General features: G+C 38.4%; 1 protein-coding gene across 1 annotated transcript in view; it reads left to right on the top strand.

Moving 5' to 3' along the window:
• The window catches only part of LOC120519178 (sushi domain-containing protein 6-like), an 82,991-nt gene that overhangs the window by 52,656 nt on the left and 8,342 nt on the right, over positions 1-21,993 (top strand). The window contains exons 3-4 of the mRNA XM_039742362.1: positions 13,549-13,743; positions 21,623-21,761. Coding sequence (XP_039598296.1) covers positions 13,549-13,743; positions 21,623-21,761 — 334 coding nt within the window. The remainder of the gene's footprint in view (positions 1-13,548; positions 13,744-21,622; positions 21,762-21,993) is intronic.

Consider the following 21,993-nt stretch of genomic DNA (forward strand, 5'->3'; position numbering starts at 1 on the left):
CAGTGCCACAGACTGATCGACTCCATGCCACGCCGCATTGCTGCAGTAATCCAGGCCAAAGGAGCCCCAACTAAATATTGAGTGCTGTACATGCTCATACTTTTCATGTTCATACCTTTCAGTTGGCCAACATTTCTAAAAATCCTTTTTTTGCATTGGTCTTAATTGATGATATAATTTTCCGAGATACTGAATTTGGGACTTTCCTTAGTTGTCAGTTATAATCATCAAATTTAAAAGAAATAAAACATTTGAAATACATCAGTCTGTGTGTAATGAATGAATCTAATATACAAGTTTCACTTTTTGAATGGAATTACTTAAATAAATCAACTTTGTCATGATATTCTAATTTTATGACCAGCACCTGTATGTAACATTTTGAAGAAATCATTGTATGACCTGAATAGTACCAATCAGAAAATATCATTGCACTAATGCAATATTATTTGAAAACGAACAGATCAGGTGTAAATTTGTTACTTATAAAAGTTAGCTTTTTTCACTTTTATTTTCTCAGTCTCGTTCACGCTGTCCCTCCCCTCCTGATCTGATCCTAACTAACTAACTAACAGCGCCAGCATAAATTCTCAAGAGACGGAGGCATTACAGCTCCAGGATGCTTGCGTTTCAGATGCTCATGCATCGCATTGGTGCTGCCGTGAAAAGAAAGCTCCACTTTGCATAATCTGCATTTAACTTTTCTTTCTTTTATGGTGAAATGCTCCCACACTTTAGAAAGCTTCTGTCTCAATTTTTTTCCATTTCCTTCCCCCTCCTCTATCCGACTCGCCATTGCAACCACCTTTATTTTCCTCTACATTCTTCTTCTCTTCAGACGTTCTTCGTTGGTAGGACTGTGTGCAGTCTTGACAAACAATAACAAATGATACTGTCCCCAGACATTCATGTAATGCATTTCAGTTACAAAAACCAATGTGGTTCTTTGTGACTGGAGCCTTTATTGAAGGTTCTGTTTATGACGCATCGACAATAAAAAATCAGTGTTGACAATTTTTTGTAGTCGACGTTGTTGATTACGTTGACTAATCGTTGCAGCCCTATATGTGTATGGAATGTCTTTTACTTCAGAAGAATCAAAGGTTAGTTGTTTTTAAGTAGGGATCAGTACTAAAATTTTGTGCCAGTCTATTTACCTATAAGGAAGACCACAAGTGGAAGTGTTGGTTACAACAAAAACCCTGTGACATGGAAAAAGTAAACTTACAAATGGCACACCTACAGCATGGCCAACTAAAACTGCTTTTTGGCTCAGTTCCTGTTTTAGTTAGAATATTTTGGAACACATTTTCAGAATTTCTTGAACATATGATAGGAATGACAGTATAAACTTATAGCTCAGGAAAAAGCTCCCATACTTCTTGGGTCAAAGAAGTATAAAAATGCTTCTCTTCTGTTGTGTCCTCAAGGAGTCTGGTAGCCCTTAGCTGCTGTTTGTTGTTAGCTAGTGATGCTGAGATTTTCTTACACTTATAAGCATGTTCAGTAATATTCCAGTTCCATCCTTGTACATTCAGGAGTGTTTTTCTTATTAAGGCAACACTTCTGACATTGGGTTTTCTTTTTTTTTTTTAAGTGCCATTTAAAGGAGTACATCAATGTGAAAATATTGACTCTATGAACCCTTTCCTAATCCTATGAGTAAAATTTAAATGGAAATTGTGCTTTTTACAGTGGGCTATATCATTTTTTTCATTCTAAGCACTTGCTGATCTATTAATTCATAAATAAGACCCTGTAGTTAGGATATAGCGGAAGGGATGGATGGATATTCTTTAATTTGTAGATTTCAACATATTCATTTGAGTGTGTTTTGGATTAATTTTTTGAGAGTCTTGAATGAAAAATATATCCAAATTGAGGCAGGTATTTGTTGTATAGTGAAGCAGTCTTGGCTGTTATCAGCTGTTACTGATCACGTTCTGTAACTGTCCTTCACCTAGACACACCCTGTAAGTCTATAAACAAACTTATCTTTTACAGAGGGATCAAAGTGGTGCAATATTGCCAATTTGCTGGTGCGGTCAACATGCAAGACCTGTCTTAGGCTGAAGGTTACCTGCACAAAATGCTATTCTTTTTAGCCTTTTTTAATAAAAGGATTTTGCTTTCTCTCCCCAAAACTATGAGTGAAGCTAATTTTTTTCCACTTCACTGTATGTACTAGTTTTGTTAATCATAAATGCTTATTTGTATGCCAGTCAGAAAGCCTAGTAGAATGGGCTTTATTGCACTTATGGCATAAAAACACTGCCAAGAGAATAATGCACCCGTTCCTTTTTTATTAGATCTTCTGTGTGAGAAACACTAGAGTTTGGTAAGCACATGTATTTTACCAGTGTTTAGTTACTACCAGCTCCCTAGACTGAAATTTTGAGGGACCCCTAAATTAAACTTTGGTTAGAGCTGTGGGCCAGTCTTCAAATTCAGACAGTTTATTACTCGTAAATGACTCATGGCTTCATTTCTTGTTAGGCTTTGTTTATTTTGCAAAGTGTGTTTTGCAGTAGTTCTTGGGTGATCTTAATTTATAGACTATACCTCTGTGGTAATCAATAAGAGGAAAAAACTACAACATATTTAAAGTCTATTTTAATCAGAGTATTTGGTTTAAATAGTAATTTGAGATGTTTGGTTGTTAGCACTATAATTTTTACAGTTTCTAGGTGTTCCTCCTCTATCTTTATATGTAAACCTCAGTGCCTCCTTTGTAACTTACTATAAAGTCCTTTTTGTGTTTCGCAGGTTGTCTGCTGTGCACCCCTTCAGCATATGCATAATTAAGTGGGTTCATTGCACAGACAAAGACTTGAGGTACTTGCTGCAAATTAAATGTCTGTAAGGAAATCATTGGTTGATAGTTTGTGTACAAAATGATTCTGATTGGCTGACACTTTGTCTCACGTAGGGGCAGAAACAAAGAGCAACATTTGTGTTGCACAGCTGTCAAGCATGATTGAGGACAGCTGCCTTGGTGTTGGGGGGTCTGCTCTTGGGAATTTAGAGAAGCCATCTGTTTTTTGGATGGCTGGTGGGGGTTGAGCTGTATCTGAAGATGTTAAAGCTGCTTCGGTGATAAATATATTTATTTTTATTTTTTTTCCTCCTCAAGACAAATATAAAAATCATTGCAGTCAATTGTGTTTTTTAAACTAGTTACACACTTATTAGGTCTGAGGTGCTATGTTAATCATTGTACATTTAGGTCATTCATGTATAAAAAGTGCAAGGATCTGGTTCATGAAAGTATTCTAATGTAAGTGTTTTGTGTGCTGTTGGTCAGGTTTATTAATAATTTTGTTCAGGGAAAAAGTGAACAAAATATCAATTTTTGGGAAGAAGTTAATATGGAACACTGAAAAGTGCAGACCCAATATCTAGAAGTATAAGTACTGTAATTGAGACATCTGTGAGGTTCCCAGAAGGTGAAAATAAGCTGTGTGCATATTTAAATGTCGCCTGTCCAGCTTGTGGGATAAAATCTTCACAGAGGGAAAGAGAAAAGCACAACCTTTACATTGTGTCATAGAGAGGCTTCTGGATGTTATCTGCTTGCTCCATTTTAGCTGACTACTGGAAATGTAAAAAATACATTACTTGTGGTATCCCTACTTTTTAATGTGTACAGTTTCTAATAATTGTATAGAGAAATTGGGCTTTTTTTTTTTTATCCGCATTTTTGTTGTCTGTACAATGTACTTTTCTGTTGAGGCTGTCTTGTTATTTTTATCTTTCTTTAAGTGATTTATAAATTCCTGTCTGTCACTCTGTGCCTTGGGATAAAATAATGTCATGTGGCTATTGTTATCTGTTCCCAGAATGCTGTATTTTTATATACATCTCCTTACATAATAGTCTCCAAAGTCCTGGCAGCATCACCCTCGATACAAGAACCAATTCTTAATTCTGTTTATTCAATGCCATTTCACATTAATTCAGCAGACATCGGCTGCGTTTCATCCAACCATGTATTTTTCTAATGTGTATTGTTCTTCCCCAGCAATAGGTTTAGACTTTTTGTAAATTCAACGCAGTAACTGGAAAGAGACTAATATTATGTAAACATAAAGCTACCTGATATAACAGTAATCTTGAAATAGACTGTTCCAAAATGTAATGGTATGAGTCTAAAATTCTGACTGGGAAAAAAAAATATGTTTAGAACCTGCCAATAAAATTATGGACTCACTACAAAACACCATGAGGCAAGTAACAACCCCTTAAGTTAGCCTCCTTAGTGTAATGTTTACCCCCGGAAAAACAAGTTGAAAAATTTTGGATTTTTTTTCTTTTTCCTTCAACAAGAAATGTTGCTACATGTAACAGATGCTTGTGAATATCAAAACTTTAACCTTCAGTAGGAAAGCTGTGTCTGGTGTCCACTGCTTTACATATGCAGATATAATGCACATGCTAAGTGTCATATATATGTTGAAGCAGTCACCAGCGCATAGCCAGACGTTGTGATTGGGACAGTAGAAGTGTTTCTTTGTGCACTTTTCTTATAATATTTTGCTAGAGCTTTAGAGGGTATAATGTTGGTGCCACATGATTGACGCACATCTTGTTTTAATGTAAGCTACCTCAGTGTAAGGCTTAGTGACTTCCACAATTTCACTGACACAAGCATTGACAGTTGCTACATTGTGAACAGTGCTTAGGGGGCTAACATCTTTCTTTTCTTTTTATTTGATTCAAATCATTCTCCCTTTTTTGTCACTCGCTTGCATCATGGCAAACCTTTAGGTGACAGAATTCACCTGGCATATCATGGCCCTTCAGTCATAGTACCATATACAGATGCTGGTCATAAAATTAGAATATCATGACAAAGTTGATTTATTTCAGTAATTCCATTCAAAAAGTGAAACTTGTATATTAGATTCATTCATTACACACAGACTGATGTATTTCAAATGTTTATTTCTGTTAATTTTGATGATTGTAACTGACAACTAATGAAAGTCCCAAATTCAGTATCTCGGAAAATTAGAATATTGTGAAAAGGTTCAATATTGGAGACACCTGGTGCCACACTCTAATCAGCTAATTAACTCAAAACACCTGCAAAAGCCTTTAAATGGTCTCTCAGTCTAGTTCTGTAGGCTACACTGTGACGATGTGGGTTCTGGCTCCACGCTCCCATGGCTGTTTGGGAACCCTTGAACCCAACACCGTCGATAATGTTACCGAGTGAGCTAGTCAATGGAGGCAAATTACTGAGCAAGGGGAAGGTAAAAAGTGCAAAAGTGCTTTTATTTAAAAACCAACAAAAACAGTGTTCCATAAATAGTGCAGTTTCAATTCAAATTCTTCATCAAATAATCCATAAAAGAACGTGGGGGATAAAACCAATAAATAGGAAAAAAAAACACATCCTTAAAACCAGAGGTTAAAATCTTCTCTTGGAAGCAGTCTTAAAAACAACAAACAAGCTCCGTGCTTATTTTCTGTTAGCGTCTCACCTGCTTATCCCGTTTGGGCCAAGCAGCAGGCAAGACGCTCTTTGCAGCTGCCCTCTTCTAGACACACACACGAGACTGGAGACCTCCCGATCCCTGGCTCCGGTATGGCACTCATCCCAGTCCCGGAGAACTTGGTTTCCACCAACGGCCAGGTCGCTGACGTTGGGGATTCCCACCACCCAGTCTCCCGACTTCCGCTGCCTTTCAATGGCCTCTCTGCGGCCAGTCTCCTTCCCTGGTCACTCCCGCTACCTGATCGCTCAGCGGGAGCGACATCAACACAAACACCTGGGTGTCGGCCTAACACCCAGCTTCCACGAGCTGTCCACGAAGCGCCGACGCGCCACCACACTCACGCACCGCCTGCTTCCTCTCCTGCTCCCGTAACCTCCGTCCTCTCCTTTCCTTTTTTTCTCTCTCCATTTTTTTTCCCCCCACAACCGACTCGCGCTTCTTTTTAAAACGTGAGGGGCCATCACAGCTGTAGCATTAGCCACGGGAGCAATCACGAATGTGGGCAGTTCCTCACCTGTGCACATGGTGAGAAACAGCCACATCGACGACTGCCCCGCAGCTCGCTACAACAACGCCCCCCTCACCAAGCCGCCTCGGGTGCGGTGATTATTTATTTAAAATGAATGGCCTTTTCTCAACGAGCTGTGGACCCATAACACCATATACACAATCATGGGGAAGACTGCTGACTTGACAGTTGTCCAAAAGACGACCATTGACACCTTGCACAAGGAGGGCAAGACACAAAAGGTCATTGCTAAAGAGGCTGGCTGTTCACAGAGCTCTGTGTCCAAGCACATTAATAGAGAGGCGAAGGGAAGGACAAGATGCGGTAGAAAAAAGTTTACAAGCAATAGGGATAACCGCACCCTGGAGATGATTGTGAAACAAAACCCATTTAAAACTGTGGGGGAGATTCACAAAGAGTGGACTGCAGCTGGAGTCAGTGCTTCAAGAACCACCACGCACAGACGTATGCAAGACATGGGTTTCAGCTTTCGCATTCCTTGTGTCAAGTTACTCTTGAACAAGAGACAGCGTCAGAAGCGTCTCGCCTGGGCTAAAGACAAAAAGGACTTGCCTGCTGCTGAGTGGTCCAAAGTTATGTTCTCTGATGAAAGTAAATTTTTGCATTTCCTTTGGAAATCAAGGTCCCAGAGTCTGGAGGAAGAGAGGAGAGGCACAGAATCCACGTTGCTTGAGGTCCAGTGTAAAGTTTCCACAGTCATTGATGGTATGGGGTGCCATGTCATCTGCTGGTGTTGATCCATTGTGTTTTCTGAGGTCCAAGGTCAACACAGCCATCTACCAGGAAGTTTTAGAGCACTTCATGCTTCCTGCTGCTGAAGAACTTTATGGAGATGCAGATTTCATTTTCCAACAGGACATGGCACCTGCACACAGTGCCAAAGCTACCAGTACCTGGTTTAAGGACCATGGTATCCCTGTTCTTGATTGGCCAGCAAACTCGCCTGACCTTAACCCCATAGAAAATCTATGGGGTATTGTGAAGAGGAAGATGTAATACGCCACACCCAACAATTCAGAAGAGCTGAAGGCCGCTATCAGAGCAACATGGGCTCTCATAACACCTGAGCAGTGCCACAGACTGATTGACTCCATGCCACACCGCATTGCTGCAGTAATCCTGGCCAAAGGAGCCCCAACTAAATATTGAGTGATGTACATGCTCATACTTTTCATGTTCATACCTTTCAGTTGGCCAACATTTCTAAAAATCCTTTTTTTGCATTGGTCTTAATTGATATTCTAATTTTCCAAGATACTGAATTTGGGACTTTCCTTAGTTGTCAGTTATAATCATCAAAATTAAAAGAAATAAACATTTGAAATACATCAGTCTGTGTGTAATGAATAAATCTAATATACAAGTTTCACTTTTGATTTATTTAAGTAATTCCATTCAAACTTTGTCATGATATTCTAATTTTATGACCAGCACCTGTACTTAGCTTTCACTATCCTTGTCAATATCTGATGACCAATTCACATTGTCATCACTATCAGCTTATTTACCTAATGGTTGAACTTCATTTTTAAAACTAGGGGGCTCCACCCCCTGCTCGCTTCGCTCGCCCACCCCCATGTTTGGTTTACCGGATTTACAATTTAAAGAGGTTGTTATTTTCATGGGAATTGTTACATATGCATTATTTTCACTTTTACTTTAAAAACTTTTGTTAAAACAATACTTGTCCTTTATTTCTGGTCCCGGGCGTGGTTACATCTCTTTCTCGCAGGACGTGTAACGCTGCTCGTGTTGTGAAGGGGTGAAAGGGGGGGTAGCTGAACGTATGCTAAGGATATGCTGTTGGATGATCTGTTGTCTTTCTGCTGCTTGCGAGCAGCCTGTTCTGCTTGTCGCATGTTGTTGTTTCAAGAGCTGGGAGCACATGATGCTTGTCTGCCAAAAGCAATCCAACAACTGCTAGGTTAGATGTCCGTGGACTTGTTTTAAATGATGGCTCACTGCCTTGTCTCGCGTGACGTTGTAAAAACAATACTTGTCATTTATTTCCGGCCCCAGGCGTGGCTAAATCTCTTTCTTGCAGGACGTATAACACTGCTCAAGTTGTGAAGGTGGGGTGCTGCCCATTAGATCATTTTAAAGCCTGTACAGCTGCTGTCCTTTTTGCCACTTCGTGTATCTGCTGCTTGCGTTGTGATCACTTCTCAGTGATCATAAATATATACCTGACTGAACTGTGTTTTCTTTGAAATTAAACTTGTCCTTGCTTTTAACTGTTGCGGGACCACAGATTCTCATAGCATATGGTACATTATTGTGTAAATCTACATTTTGTGCATTGAATGATGCGAATGCGAACAGACTTTGTTTTCTGCTCTTTGCCCTTTTATTTCTGACCTCGCTTTGTCCTGCTATTTTTTCCCCAAGTATACCTGGTCCTGATGATTAATTTCCTTTTGTTTGTGCTAATGCGATCTTTTAGTCGTCAACGTTTCATTTAGAACGTATTGTCCTTTCATAACATATATATATCCCACGAGACGCTCCGTGGCCATTCTCTTTTGCCTCACATGTCTTTTATTTGTCTTCCATGATCTTAACGTGAAGATCACGTATTGTCTCCTAGTCATTCCCTCCCACTGGATTTTTTTTTTATAATAGCGAGAAATAGCATTACAATTTCTTGTTTACATGCCATTATATTTATGTTGAATTTTTCGGTCCCATTCATGAATATTGATGAGTTTTCTTAGAGTGACACAGTGCATAGAAATAGTCATAGTTTTTGGAAGCATATTGTTAATTTATCTGGTAGATGGCATCAGAATACTCTTCTGAGAGTTATTCAGGCTTAACAATGTAAATGCTTTTATACAGGGTGACACAGAAAAACGGGAACTTTTGAAATGTGTAGTGGCAGCCATGTACAGTTGGCAGCACTGCGGAACAGGGACCTTGAGTTGTAAACAGTCCCGCCATTTAGTAATCAATTACAAGGCCATCAATGGCAGCTGTGCGAGAATTGTTCGGTAACCATGTCATCTCAAGATTCCTTGACTTTCCCTGGCCCTCAAGATCATCGGATTTGTCCGTTTGTGATTTGTTTCTTGTGGGGCTACCTTAAGAGTCAGGTCTACACGACTCGGCCAAGGACACTGAATGAATTGAAACAAAGAATTCAAGACGAAATTCGTGGTATCCCAGCTGAGATGTTGCAGCGATCAATGGGGAACCTCAACAGCAGATTGGAAGAATGCATATGTACAGGAGGACGCCATCTACAGGACGTAATTTTCAGACATTGATAATTTGGATTACTGTCTCTTAAAGGGCAAGTTGTAGTGGTTCAATTGCTGTCAAAAAAATTTTTTTGTTGGATATCTTCTATTTTTATTGGGTTTTTCAAAAGTTTCCATTTTTCTGTGTCACCCTGTGTTAAAAGTAATGTGTGTGTTCTGCTTAGATGAGCTATAAATAGGAAGAAGAAATAATTTAGAATTTCACAATTTATATTTGTAGTCCATCTATCTTTCGTCATATCCCAGAAGCTGCTTTCTCTGTTACAGGGCCACTAGTAGCCGGAAACTGACCTAGCAGCATTAGGTACCAGACAGACCCCAACCTGATATCAGCACATCGAGGGGCAATCTCCCAGACATGAGCATACCCACACCAGGCCTATTTAAACCAAACATACTGAAACCAGGCCTATTTACAGTTATCTTTAGCAGTACAGGCACTCCTTAGTGATATTATAGGAAATTAAGAGTGCAAGAGGCGAATATGTGATAAGACTCATCACTGACCATCAGCTTTCTATTTATTGTGCAGTGGCCAGTTAAATGAAGTCGAAACTCTTAGTTTTCTTAATCCTCAATTGTTCATTTTAACAGTTTGCTAAATTTGAATGTTTGCTTGTTTCTTGGTTCAAAGTATTAGTTTTTCTTGCCTATTACAAGGATTATACTGGACAATACTTTTGCATCTGTCATAAAATTTTAAGCACTGTGCTAATTTCTAAATTGTATATTAGTCCTATTCTTATTTTTTGCATTATCACTGTATATTGCACACTACTTGTCCATAGGGAGTAACTGTTCTTAGTTAAAATCTTTTCTCTTGAAATACACTCACCTAAAGGATTATTAGGAACACCATACTAATACGGTGTTTGACCCCCTTTCGCCTTCAGAACTGCCTTAATTCTACGTGGCATTGATTCAACAAGGTGCTGAAAGCATTCTTTAGAAATGTTGGTCCATATTGATAGGATAGCATCTTGCAGTTGATGGAGATTTGTGGGATGCACATCCAGGGCACAAAGCTCCTGTTCCACCACATCCCAAAGATGCTCTATTGGGTTGAGATCTGGTGACTGTGGGGGCCATTTTAGTACAGTGAACTCATTGTCATGTTCAAGAAATCAATTTGAAATGATTCGAGCTTTGTGACATGGTGCATTATCCTGCTGGAAGTAGCCATCAGAGGATGGGTACATGGTGGTCATGATGGGATGGACATGGTCAGAAACAATGCTCAGGTAGCCCGTGGCATTTAAACGATGTCCAATTGGCACTAAGGGGCCTAAAGTGTGCCAAGAAAACATCCCCCACACCATTACACCACCACCACCAGCCTGCACAGTGGTAACAAGGCATGATGGATCCATGTTCTCATTCTGTTTACGCCAAATTCTGACTCTACCATTTGAATGTCTCAACAGAAATCAAGACTCATCAGACCAGGCAACATTTTTTTAGTCTTTAACTGTCCAATTTTGGTGAGCTCATGCAAATTGTAGCCTCCTTTTTCTATTTGTAGTGGAGATGAGTGGAACCCGGTGGGGTCTTCTGCTGTTGTAGCCCATCCGCCTCAAGGTTGTGCGTGTTGTGGCTTCACAAATGCTTTGCTGCATACCTCGGTTGTAACGAGTGGTTATTTCAGTCAAAGTTGCTCATCTATCAGCTTGAATCAATCGGCCCATTCTCCTCTGACCTCTAGCATCAACAAGGCATTTTTGCCCACAGGACTGCCGCATACTGGATGTTTTTCCCTTTTCACACCATTCTTTGTAAACCCTAGAAATGGTTGTGCGTGAAAATCCCAGTAACTGAGCAGATTGTGAAATACTCAGACTGGCCCGTCTGGCACCAACAACCATGCCACGCTCAAAATTGCTTAAATCACCATTCTTTCCCATTCTGACATTCAGTTTGGAGTTCAGGAGATTGTCCTGACCAGGACCACACCCCTAAATGCATTGAAGCAACTGCCATGTGATTGGTTGATTAGATAATTCCATTAATGAGAAATTGATCAGGTGTTCCTAATCCTTTAGGTGAGTGTATATTAATTTAAGCTTGAGGTGCATTTTAGGGGAGGAAAAAACATTTGCAATTATCTACATTAGGTTATGGCTTTATGTTCATAGTTAATAGTATTCAGTGGTCTCTGGTAAGACACAAGGTTTGTTTCTGTTTAAGGTCTGTTTTGCCGCCTTTTAATCTTTAAGGCCTCTTTACCCTTGCCCCTTTATTGCTGTGTGTTTGAAAAATCAACAGCTTATGATTGCTGTGAATGGCCACATAACAGATCACTGACTGGACATGGTCTGATCAGGGGTTTTGTGGGCTTTATTGACCATTACTAAGAACTGTAATTTGTGAATTCCAGCCTCATCCCCAAGTTAGACAATTTTGAGATCTAATGACACATAGAGGGTTACCCTTGATGGAATAAAATTTGGACTTCTTGTTATATTTTCCCATTTTTATAACGTTAATCTTTTGTATTATCTGTTCACATTGTATTACGTTAGTTATGCAAGCTAAGAGTGCTTAAGGTGTTATACAAGATTTCATAATGCCAGCCTTGTCCAAAGAATAATGAGTGCACTTGATCTTGACGGGTTGTAATTATTTTCATAGTTTGTGTTATGGTCACATTTGAAGGCATTAAGTGGTCTATGGTTAATTTGTTTTTATTTCAAAACTCACCCAACCCCATTGACTTGTGTACTTGTGTCTCATATGTTTTATTTTAGGCCTTCAAGTTGGATATTGATGCATTTTCTCAATATTGCTAGTTCTGCAGACCATTTTGGTAAAGTTTTCAAAACTAAAGAGGCTCTTTCATTTAAATATTTTTTTCTTTGAAGAGGCATCAACCAAATAAAAATCTAAAAGATTTAGTTAGAATGAGACTGAAGGCTATGTCAAAGCATTCTGTCTCTTGAGGTCATGATAAAGAGAACAAGTGACAGATCCATAACACAAATGGTAAGACATTGAAATGCCATACATGTAAAGGCTTTTTAAATACTGCAGAATCAAGTAGGCATAGTGATCAATACCCAGTTTAACCAGCGGGTGCTGCATTTCAGTTAACTAAGTGCCACCAAGGCTGTGTGCTCGATGGAGTCTGCATTATTGCCTCTGGCTTCTGATCTATTAAGACTCCATGCTAAAGTAATTATGCCTAATGAATGCAGTCAGCTGGATTATTTCTGTAACAAATAGAACAAATTGCAGATAAATATGTTTTGTCATGCAATGAATGTGCAGTGAAGAAAAAACACTATATATCAAGGTAGACTATGATGTCTGCTTATTCACCCCACATTACATCAGTCAGTTGAGAAAAGGAAGACTTGACTTTTTCAACATATGTTGTTACAGGGTCTGGCTGGATCATCTTAGACCCTTCACACTAATTTACTGCTATTTCTTACTAGGTTATGTCACTCCCTGTGTCTTAGTTGCAAAAATTAATAGAATTTGATTGTTGCTACATCTTCACTGTATTTCTCTTGTCATTTTCAGTCTTTCCATTTACTGAGTTGCTATTTGAAATTGTAATAATTGAATCAGTATTGCTTTACTGTGTTGTCTAGTTACAAAGTGGACAACCTCCAGGTCTGTGGCAGTGGTTTTGAGGGGATTTATTATGATCAATGATTGGTAATCAGTAAAAAACTTCCTGAAATAAATGTCTTCATTTAAGTCCTTTGATGTTAGTTTATGGAATCAAGGGGATTGGCAAATCCGCACACTTGCTAATAAATACAATTGATTAGAGTGACACAGCAATGTGAACAATCAAATAGTGTAGCTGTTAGTAATACCGTAGATGTCCAAATAGACACCTGTGCAGCAACATGATAGATCAGCTATATTTAAAAGAACTCTGGTAAAGCATATAAGGACAGTTTAAGGTTAAATGTTTCAAAGTAGTATTAAGCAGTCTGGTTTATTTGGAGTTTTGATGGAAGGCTTGTTGCTTTGAATGTTATATTTGGGCATAACATATATTTAGGACATTTGGCAGTAAGCTGTTAACTTGAATTTCCTTGCAGTAGGAATCAATGCTGTTCTATTTTGAACTCCCCCTTGCATTCCCGTTATGTCTATGTAATTTGTTAGTCACAGGTATTTGTACTGATGCATAGTAGTATATAATCCTGCCATGGAGATTGTTCATCAAACAATTTTACAGTGCTGCCCACCCTAATCTGAAAGGTAGTTTTAATTACCTTTTCTCTTTGTGTTTCCTTATTAGAATGCAGACCGCCTTTTCTGCCAGAAAATGGAGGATACACCTGTCACCCTTCTCCTTGCCACCAGTTCTCCCAGACCACAGTGATAGAGTATTTTTGTGATGAAGGGTACACGCTCAAAGGCGATTACAAATACCTCACCTGCCAGAGTGGAGAGTGGTACCCCCCGATGGAGATCAGCTGCCGACTTGGGCAAGGTAGCTTTTCTTATATAGCCCACTTTTTTCATTCAATAAAATATGTGTATGTTGTAAATGTATTTTTTTTTTTCTCCATTCTCCTACATACCTTGCAGTTTTCCTAACATCACTTCACCTTGTCGTGTTTTAACTTCACTCTTTCTAAAATGAGTCATAAAATTGACATTTGTACACATTTTATAATTTGTATATATTCATGCTTTAACATGCTTGCATGAGATGCTGTTAATGTGCTTTTTTGGCTTCTTGTAAGTATAGGTGTTGTAGAACTTGGACAAACAAAACAGTTTATAGAATTTATCTTATTAAAATAATAACATCCTTTCTATTATTGCAGTATTTGAAAACACAATTTTAACAAATCAGGAGATTTTCTTTAAATAATTTGATTCTAATAATTTGTATATGATGTTAGTGTTTTAAAATGTAAATAGTATCTCAAAAAGGAAAAGATGGTATTAGCATGGATAATTGGACTTTGATGTTATGTGTTCTGTTGAAGTCAGTTTAACTTGGAGTGAATCTGTGGAAGAAGGAGAAGATGTTAAGGAAATGGAGAGTAGGCCCAAGGCAGGGTTTGGGAAGGTCCTGATTGCCACGTATCTTGCAGTTACCTTTTGTGGTGATTACCTCTATGGGATATAACATTATGAGGCCTAAGTCAGAAGGAAACTAAGGAGCTGAAGCTGTTCTTTGTCAGACAGCTGCATGTCCATTTGGTGATTGTTTAGTCCAGTGAATTTACAGTTTTCCTCTAAGAGGTGACTTTTTCTTCTTCTTCTATACCATCCTGTATAATGGGTACGCCCAGTTTATTTGCAGGGTTAAATTTACATTACAACTGTTTTTTATTTTTTTTAAACTGGGTTTATCTTTAGCTAACAATAATTTCACTGCTGGATTTTTGTCATTATTATGAATTGTGTGCTGTACAATTGCCATTGTTAAGTCTTAAATTGTGTTTATACTTATTTGAAGAGTGTTTTTAAGTATGTGGGTATGTGTATGTATATTGATTATGTGTTCTGTACTCCATTTATGTATATACATTACATAGGCTTAACTTAATTGTCCAACGCTGGAATATTCCTTTGATACTGTCAGCAACAAATGCAAGCACATTCCTACATGCAAGTTAGGTTAGTAAAATAGAAATTGATTACCTTTATATTCATACAAGAAAAATAAAACAGAATTCTAGAATATACTGTACTGTATGCTTATTTAAACAGAATTGAATGTGGCCTATTTTTTTTTTTAATTTTTATTTATTCATTTTATTACAATCAATACATAGCAATCAAGTTTTTACAAAAAAAAAGAATTATGCTAAGAACAGATCGATCCCCACCCTTGAGAGAGAGAGCAAGCCAAACGGTGTAAAATTTAAGGCTTGTAAAAATACCTAAATTAATAAATTCTCTGTGCTTTATAAACTTATTTTAAAATATTACTGATTAGATCCTGCCATGTTTTGAAAAAGTCTGTACAGATCCTCTAACTGAGTATTTGATTTTTTCCAATTTTAAATAATATAACACATCAGTTTCCCACTGACTTAAAAGAGGAGAGTTTGGGTTCTTCCAGTTTATCAGAATAAGTCTGCGTGCCAACAGTGTAGTGAATGCAATCACAATTTGTTTGTCCTTCTCCACTTTAAGACCCTCTGGAAGAACCCCAAACACAGCTGTTAATGGGTTAGGAGGGATTGTGAGTCCAAGGCTGTCTGAGAGGAAATTAAAAATTTTTGTCCAGAATAATGTTAATTTGGTGCAGGCCCAGAACATGTGACCTAGTGAGGCTGGGGCTTGGTTGCAACGTTCGCAGGTTGGATCATGCCCTGGAAACATTTTGGAGAGTTTTAGTCGAGACAGATGTGCTCGATATATAATTTTGAGTTGTATAATTGTATGCTTTGCGCATATGGAGCTTGAGTGAATTCTCTGCATTGCTACTTTCCACTCCTTTTCTGATATATAGATTAAGAGATCTTTTTCCCAGTGTCCTATGTGGCCTATTTCAAAGTTTTATTATTACCATTATTATAAAACTATTTCAACTTCTGTTTGTTTTAAAATTTTGAAGAATGTATAAGAAAGTAAAAGTTTGAAACAAATATTTAAGCAGTGTGTCTGGTTCTTTAATATCTTAATCACTTTTCTCTTTGCTCTTTTGTAATACGACTCTTGAAGCCCTAGTTGCAATTACCCACAGAGAACAGGCTAAATTGGACAATTTAGATAAGTTTATTTTTATTAGTTACTGACAGTCTCCCTGGTTCAGCATTCTTCTTAAAATCAGTGAGCAGCTCTGTTGTCTTCCTTATATTTTAATTGGAGATTCTGCTCCTGGCAACACCTCTGCATCCCATCCCATTACAGAGCCAAGCCCCTACTGGTTTTTGTAGTTCCCACAGCACCTTGCCCTTCCACAAATTCTGCTACCTGTTGCTTCTCCTTCCTTCTTAATGTTCCATGGTCTCTCTCATTATCCCTTCTGTTGGCTGCTCAGTGGACTGGATCACGTTCACATCTTGGAACCTCCAGTCACCCTATGGTCTTGCTCACTGTTACGTTGTTTGCTCAACCGACATTGTAATTTTCATCTTCCCCCTGTTGCCTGTCCACCTAGCGTTTGCTGTTCTCTTCACAAAATGTTTACTTACCCTTTAATGCTTGTCTGCTCCTTTTTCATTCCAGCCAAGCTGCAGCTGGTGCCTGCTAAATAGTGAGCCACATGGCGAACACAAGCTGTAATGGATTGAGTTAAAACCATTTAATCAACACTCCTCCATCTTATCACACGTGTTCCGTGAAAGGAGTTGGGCCACTGCTTTGCAAATTGCAAATCCTTAATTAAGTCATAATCAACAATTGGACGTATGTCATCAATCTGACAGTAGAATTTATTCAGTTAATTAGGTGTGTGTGTTTTACACAGTAAATTGAAAAAAAATGTATCGCCGAAAAACTGTTTTTCCCATTTTATTGTTTTGGATTCCAAATGTAAACTATATCGCATGCAAGTGAGAGTTTCACTATATTGTTTAAATTAATGACCCTGTAAATCCATATTAAAGCAAGACTTTTTCCAGCTGACATATAAAACACATCACGCCAAATAAAAAGAAACAAACTGAAAATCTTTCCATCATTTGCCATTACAGAAAAACTGGGATATTTTAAGTCTTCTTCCACATTGTAAATCTAAGGCTACTTTTGCTCAGGTGCCATGTATCACCTGACCAATCACTCAAATTACCTGACAATGGGTGATCCTCTAACAAATTATGAGGATCAATATCCCCTTCTTGCAATAAGGTTCTGCAGTATGGTAGAACTTTTCCACAAAGTAAACCAAAATGAAGACGAAAGTTAATTCAAAACAAGTCATACGAAAGTGGAAAGAATAGGTTGTACTAAAGGTTGATTTATACTTTTGTGTTGAATCCATGTCATGGGCTATTCTGTCGAAAGCATTTGATACTTTGTGTCGCTCCACATTGTTGGCAAATGTTTGAATGCTACTTGGTATTGTTTGTAGCTTGCAAGAAAAGCAAATGATCCATTAAAATGCATGCAGTTTTTGCTACCTCTGATCACTGCTCTTCATGCTACACACATTTTCTTCCAGAGGCGAACATATTTGTCCCTCACATTTTTCCACTTTTTCACACATTTGCTGCCTTCCAAACCAATGTTTGCAGATATTGTGCATCATAAATTGTCCTCTTGTCTGATTGTCTTTGTAGTGTTGTGATGAGGTAACTCATAAATGTGTTTGTTTTCTAAAGTCTCCAACAAGTCTTTCTTCAATCCACACCATGTTAGTTCAGAATACAGTGGAACCTTGGTTTGCGAGCATAATTCGTTCCGGAAACGTACTTGCAGTCCAAAGCAATCGTATATCAAAGAGAATTTCCTCATAAGAAATAATGGAAACTCAGATGATTCGTTCCACAACCCAAAACTATTCATATAAAAATTATTAATATAAAGTAAAAATACATAAAACCCTCATGGACCCTGTGATCATCAGAGGTGACTGTGTGCAGAGGGTGCAGACCTATAAATATCTGGGAGTGCAGCTAGATAACAAATTGGACTGGACTGCCAATACTGATGCTCTATGTAAGAAAGGTCAGAGCCGACTATCCTTAGAAGGTTGGCGTCCTTCAACATCTGCAATAAGATGCTGCAGATGTTCTACCATACGGTTGTTGCAAGTGCCCTCTTCTACGCGGTGGTGTGCTGGGGAGGCAGCATAAAGATGAAAGACGCCTCACGCCTGGACAAACTTGTTAAGAAGGCAGGCTCTATTGTAGGAGTAAAGTTGGACAGTTTAACATCTGTGGCAGAGCAACAGGCATTAAGCAAACTCCTGTCAATCATTAATAATCCACTGCATCCACTGAACAGTGTCATTTCCAGGCAGAGGAGTAGCTTCAGTGACAAACTTATGTCACTGTCTTACTCCACTGACAGACTGAGGGGATCGTTCCTCCCTCACACTATGCGACTCTTCAATTCCATCCGGGGGAGTAAATGCTAACATCACTCAAAGTTATTGTCTGCTTTTACATGCATTTTTATTACTATTTAATTTAATGTTGTTTTTTGTATCAGTATACTGCTGCTGGATTATGTGAATTTCCCCTTGGGATTAATAAAGTATGTATCTATCTATCTGTCTATCTGTCTGTCTGTCTGTCACAAATTAACTTGCACTTTACCTTTGAAAAGAATCATGGCTGGTGTGAGTGAGTTTCTAAACTCTTGTGGAATTCCACCCAACGGGATAACACACGGAAGAGCGTCCTAAAGCAATCGCAGTCTCCCAGCACTGTAGCAGTTCGCCGTAAAAGCGAATCTGAAAAGATTGCGGAAATGCTACAAGTGCCTGCCGTTGATGGGTGATACAAGGAACATTATAAATGCGCAGGGCACAGTATTACTTGGCCATGACTCTGCCTGACTGCTGTGTCTGTGTATAGGAGAGTGGCAGATCCCGCTACAATAAATAAACGCACTGTTGCTGTTTCAAGCTGAATAAAGCTGGTGTTGCTAAAGTATTGCGACTCAGCTTCGTGTTTTGGGGTGCAAGACGGGGACTTGCACGTCACAGCGCACACACACAGTCACAATGCTGTGTTACACAGTATACGCTCGTACGGATGATTATATGAGTGAGGCACGCCGACTCAAATGGAGAATAGGAGACTATTCCCCACAATCACGCAACGAGAGAGAGAGAGAGAGAGAACAACCATCAGCTCAGTTGTGATCACATGACGCTCAGCAGACAAAGCGTATACATACTACTCGTATTGCAAGACCGCTCATTTATCAAGTCAAAATTTATTAAAAATTTTTGCTTGTCTTGCAAAACACTCGCAAACCAAGTTACTCGCAAACCAAGGTTCCACTGTATAGGAAAATGAATTGAAATGTGTTTCAAGATATGCGTTATTTCCAAACTGGTGATAAGGTTTTGCAAAGGGTCTATGCCGATTTTAGGAGTTGTGCATCAGGCTGTTGCTATAGGGTTGATGCAGCAGTATAAATCTGCCTTGACCCTCTAAACATAGTTGTAGAGAGAAGCTACTGTGACACCAGTTGTCACTTTAATTGAATTGCTGAAACCGCCGACTATAAATGTAGAGAATGTTCATGACTTTGCAATCCCCAAAGCATTACACTATAAGGGCCATTCTATGATACAAGCAGCTTCTATGAGGGCCAACACTGAACAAACAGCAAACAGTATCATACCATTCATGAAAAGAATCTCTATTTACTTGTGTTGCCTAATTTACATGCAAAGGTGTGTGCTCCAAAACACATTTATAGCCGTGGACAAATTTGTTACTACTTCACCATGAATAAGGCAGAATCCACAATTGTCCCCTGAACTAATTTAAAACTAACAGATGTAATTGGCATCCATCATTGTTTTTTCTGTATCTAACAAAAAATCTGATTTTGCTTTAGAGTTTTGATTAAACAGAATATTTCAAATAGTAACACAAATGAAATTAGCATGGACAGCAATAATACGACCCTTAACCTAATATTTTGTTGCATAATCACTGCAAACAAGTGATTCCTGGAGTTCTCCATGAGTCTTCTGCACCGGTCCACAGATAGTCTGGCCTGCTGTGCCTGAGCAAACTACTCCAGTAGTATTGAGTTTAAAAAGGGGGTCTTCTGCAGTCAGCAGGTTTCAGTTCTTTCCATATATGTTCCACATGATTCAAATCAGGGCTTACAGATGGCCACTTCAGAATAGTCCAGTGTTTTCTTCTTGGCCATTCTTAAACGCTCTTAGCTGCATGTTTTGGTTTATTATTCTTTTGGAGGATCAGTGACCTGCAACTGAGATACTGGGCAGTATGTTTTGCTCCAGAATGTCTTCATAGTCTTGAGATTTCATGGTTCCTTCCACAGACTCAAGGCACCCCATACACCAGATGCAGCCATACAGTCCTAAACATAACCAAGCCTCCTCCATGTTTCACAGTAGGTTTGTTCAGTTCTTTGAAGCCTATTTTTTTCTTTTGTGCACATAGAGCGGAAGTGATGTAGCAAAAAGCTCCAGTTTGGTCTCACCTGTCCAAAGGGCATTTTTCCAGAAAAATTGTGGCTTGTCAGTATGGATTTTAGCAAATTCCCTGTTTTCAACAGTAGAGTCCTATTGTGTCTTCTGTTGAGCCCGCTGTCACTCAGATGGTGCTGTGAGATACTAATGCACCTTGACCTTGGAGTTCAGCTTGTTTCTCTTTGGAAGTTGTCCTTGGCTTTTTGTCTACCGTTCTCACTAACCTTCTGCCCATTGTGGCGTTGACTTTCCTTTTTTGGCCATGTCCAGGGAGGGTGACAGTCCCTTGGACATTATACTTTTTCATAATATTTGCAGCTGTTGACACATGGCCTTTTTGTCTTTGCCTTTAACATGTTTGTCTATCATTTTCTTTCTGATATCCTCAGACAACTCTCTCCTTTGTATTCTCTGGTCCATGTTCAGTGTGAGACACAGGATGACACCAAACAGCAGAGTGACAACTTTTACTGTTTGAATAGGCTGAGTGACTGATTGCACGATTAGAGATGTATGATATAAATTCAAGAAAACAGCTATTTTCACAAATTCCTCTAATCCTGTAATTTATGTTCTAATCTAGGTCTACCAACAAATGTGCCCAGGCCATTTTAGAATATCTTTGAAGAATAAGCTATGTTTGATCTTTTTTCACACTTGTTTGGATTTTCTCTATGACGTATCAAAGGTATGCCGGTATACATGGGACAATTGGTTTTCATTTAGTCCCTTTTTTGGCATACACTTTTTTCAATGAGCTTTAAGACGACTAACAAATTTGTCCATGTTTGTATGTTCATTAAAATATTGTTAAATACACCACTTACAGAAAAGTCTCTTGTGAACATCTAATAAGTACCGTAAAACAGGATTGTGAATTTTGACATCCACCTTTCCTCTAGTAAGTTTAAGTTTCTTAAATTTCACTTGGGATCAATAAAGTATCTCTCTCTCTCTCTCTCTACTTCCTTTCTCCACTAAAACATGACATTAAAATTTTATTGATCATTACTACAAGTAACAAGAGATTACTAACAGATGTAAAACGCAAAAAAAAAAATTCAATAAGTGCTAGAATTTGTGAATTTCTATACTTTAACTCATCCATTATTTGGACTGTTTACATTTAAATTTAGTTTGATGATTTTACTGACTATATGTAATGTAGTTTCATTTTATTTTTGTTTATCTGCTTTTTGCTTGTCAGTTTGATTTAGTAAAACCCCAGTGATGCTACAATTAAATGTTTAAAACTAAATTTTGTGGTCTTTACTCACAGGTAAAGAACTGCAGTCTTCTTTGGGTGTTCCTGCACTTTCCATTGTTGCCTCCACAGCCAGCTCAGTTGCACTCATTCTCTTGTTGGTGGTCCTCTTTGTTCTTCTTCAGCCAAAACTTAAGTCCTTTCATCATAGCAGGTAATTGAGCAGCTTGTTTAACTTCTCATGGTTATATATTTTTCATGAAATTATGATTAGTAAGTGAGCTAATCTAATAAAAAACATTTTTGGGAGAATAGCAATGGTTGTTTTACAGAATCACAAAACAGAATGTTTTAGTAGAATACCATAGGAAACCTTGGAACTGATCTGATTTTGATATTAAAATTCCTACATAAAGACAAACCTAATATGGTGCACATGTGGTTAT

This window comes from Polypterus senegalus, chromosome 18, assembly GCF_016835505.1.
Source record: "Polypterus senegalus isolate Bchr_013 chromosome 18, ASM1683550v1, whole genome shotgun sequence".
Taxonomy (NCBI): domain Eukaryota; kingdom Metazoa; phylum Chordata; class Cladistia; order Polypteriformes; family Polypteridae; genus Polypterus; species Polypterus senegalus.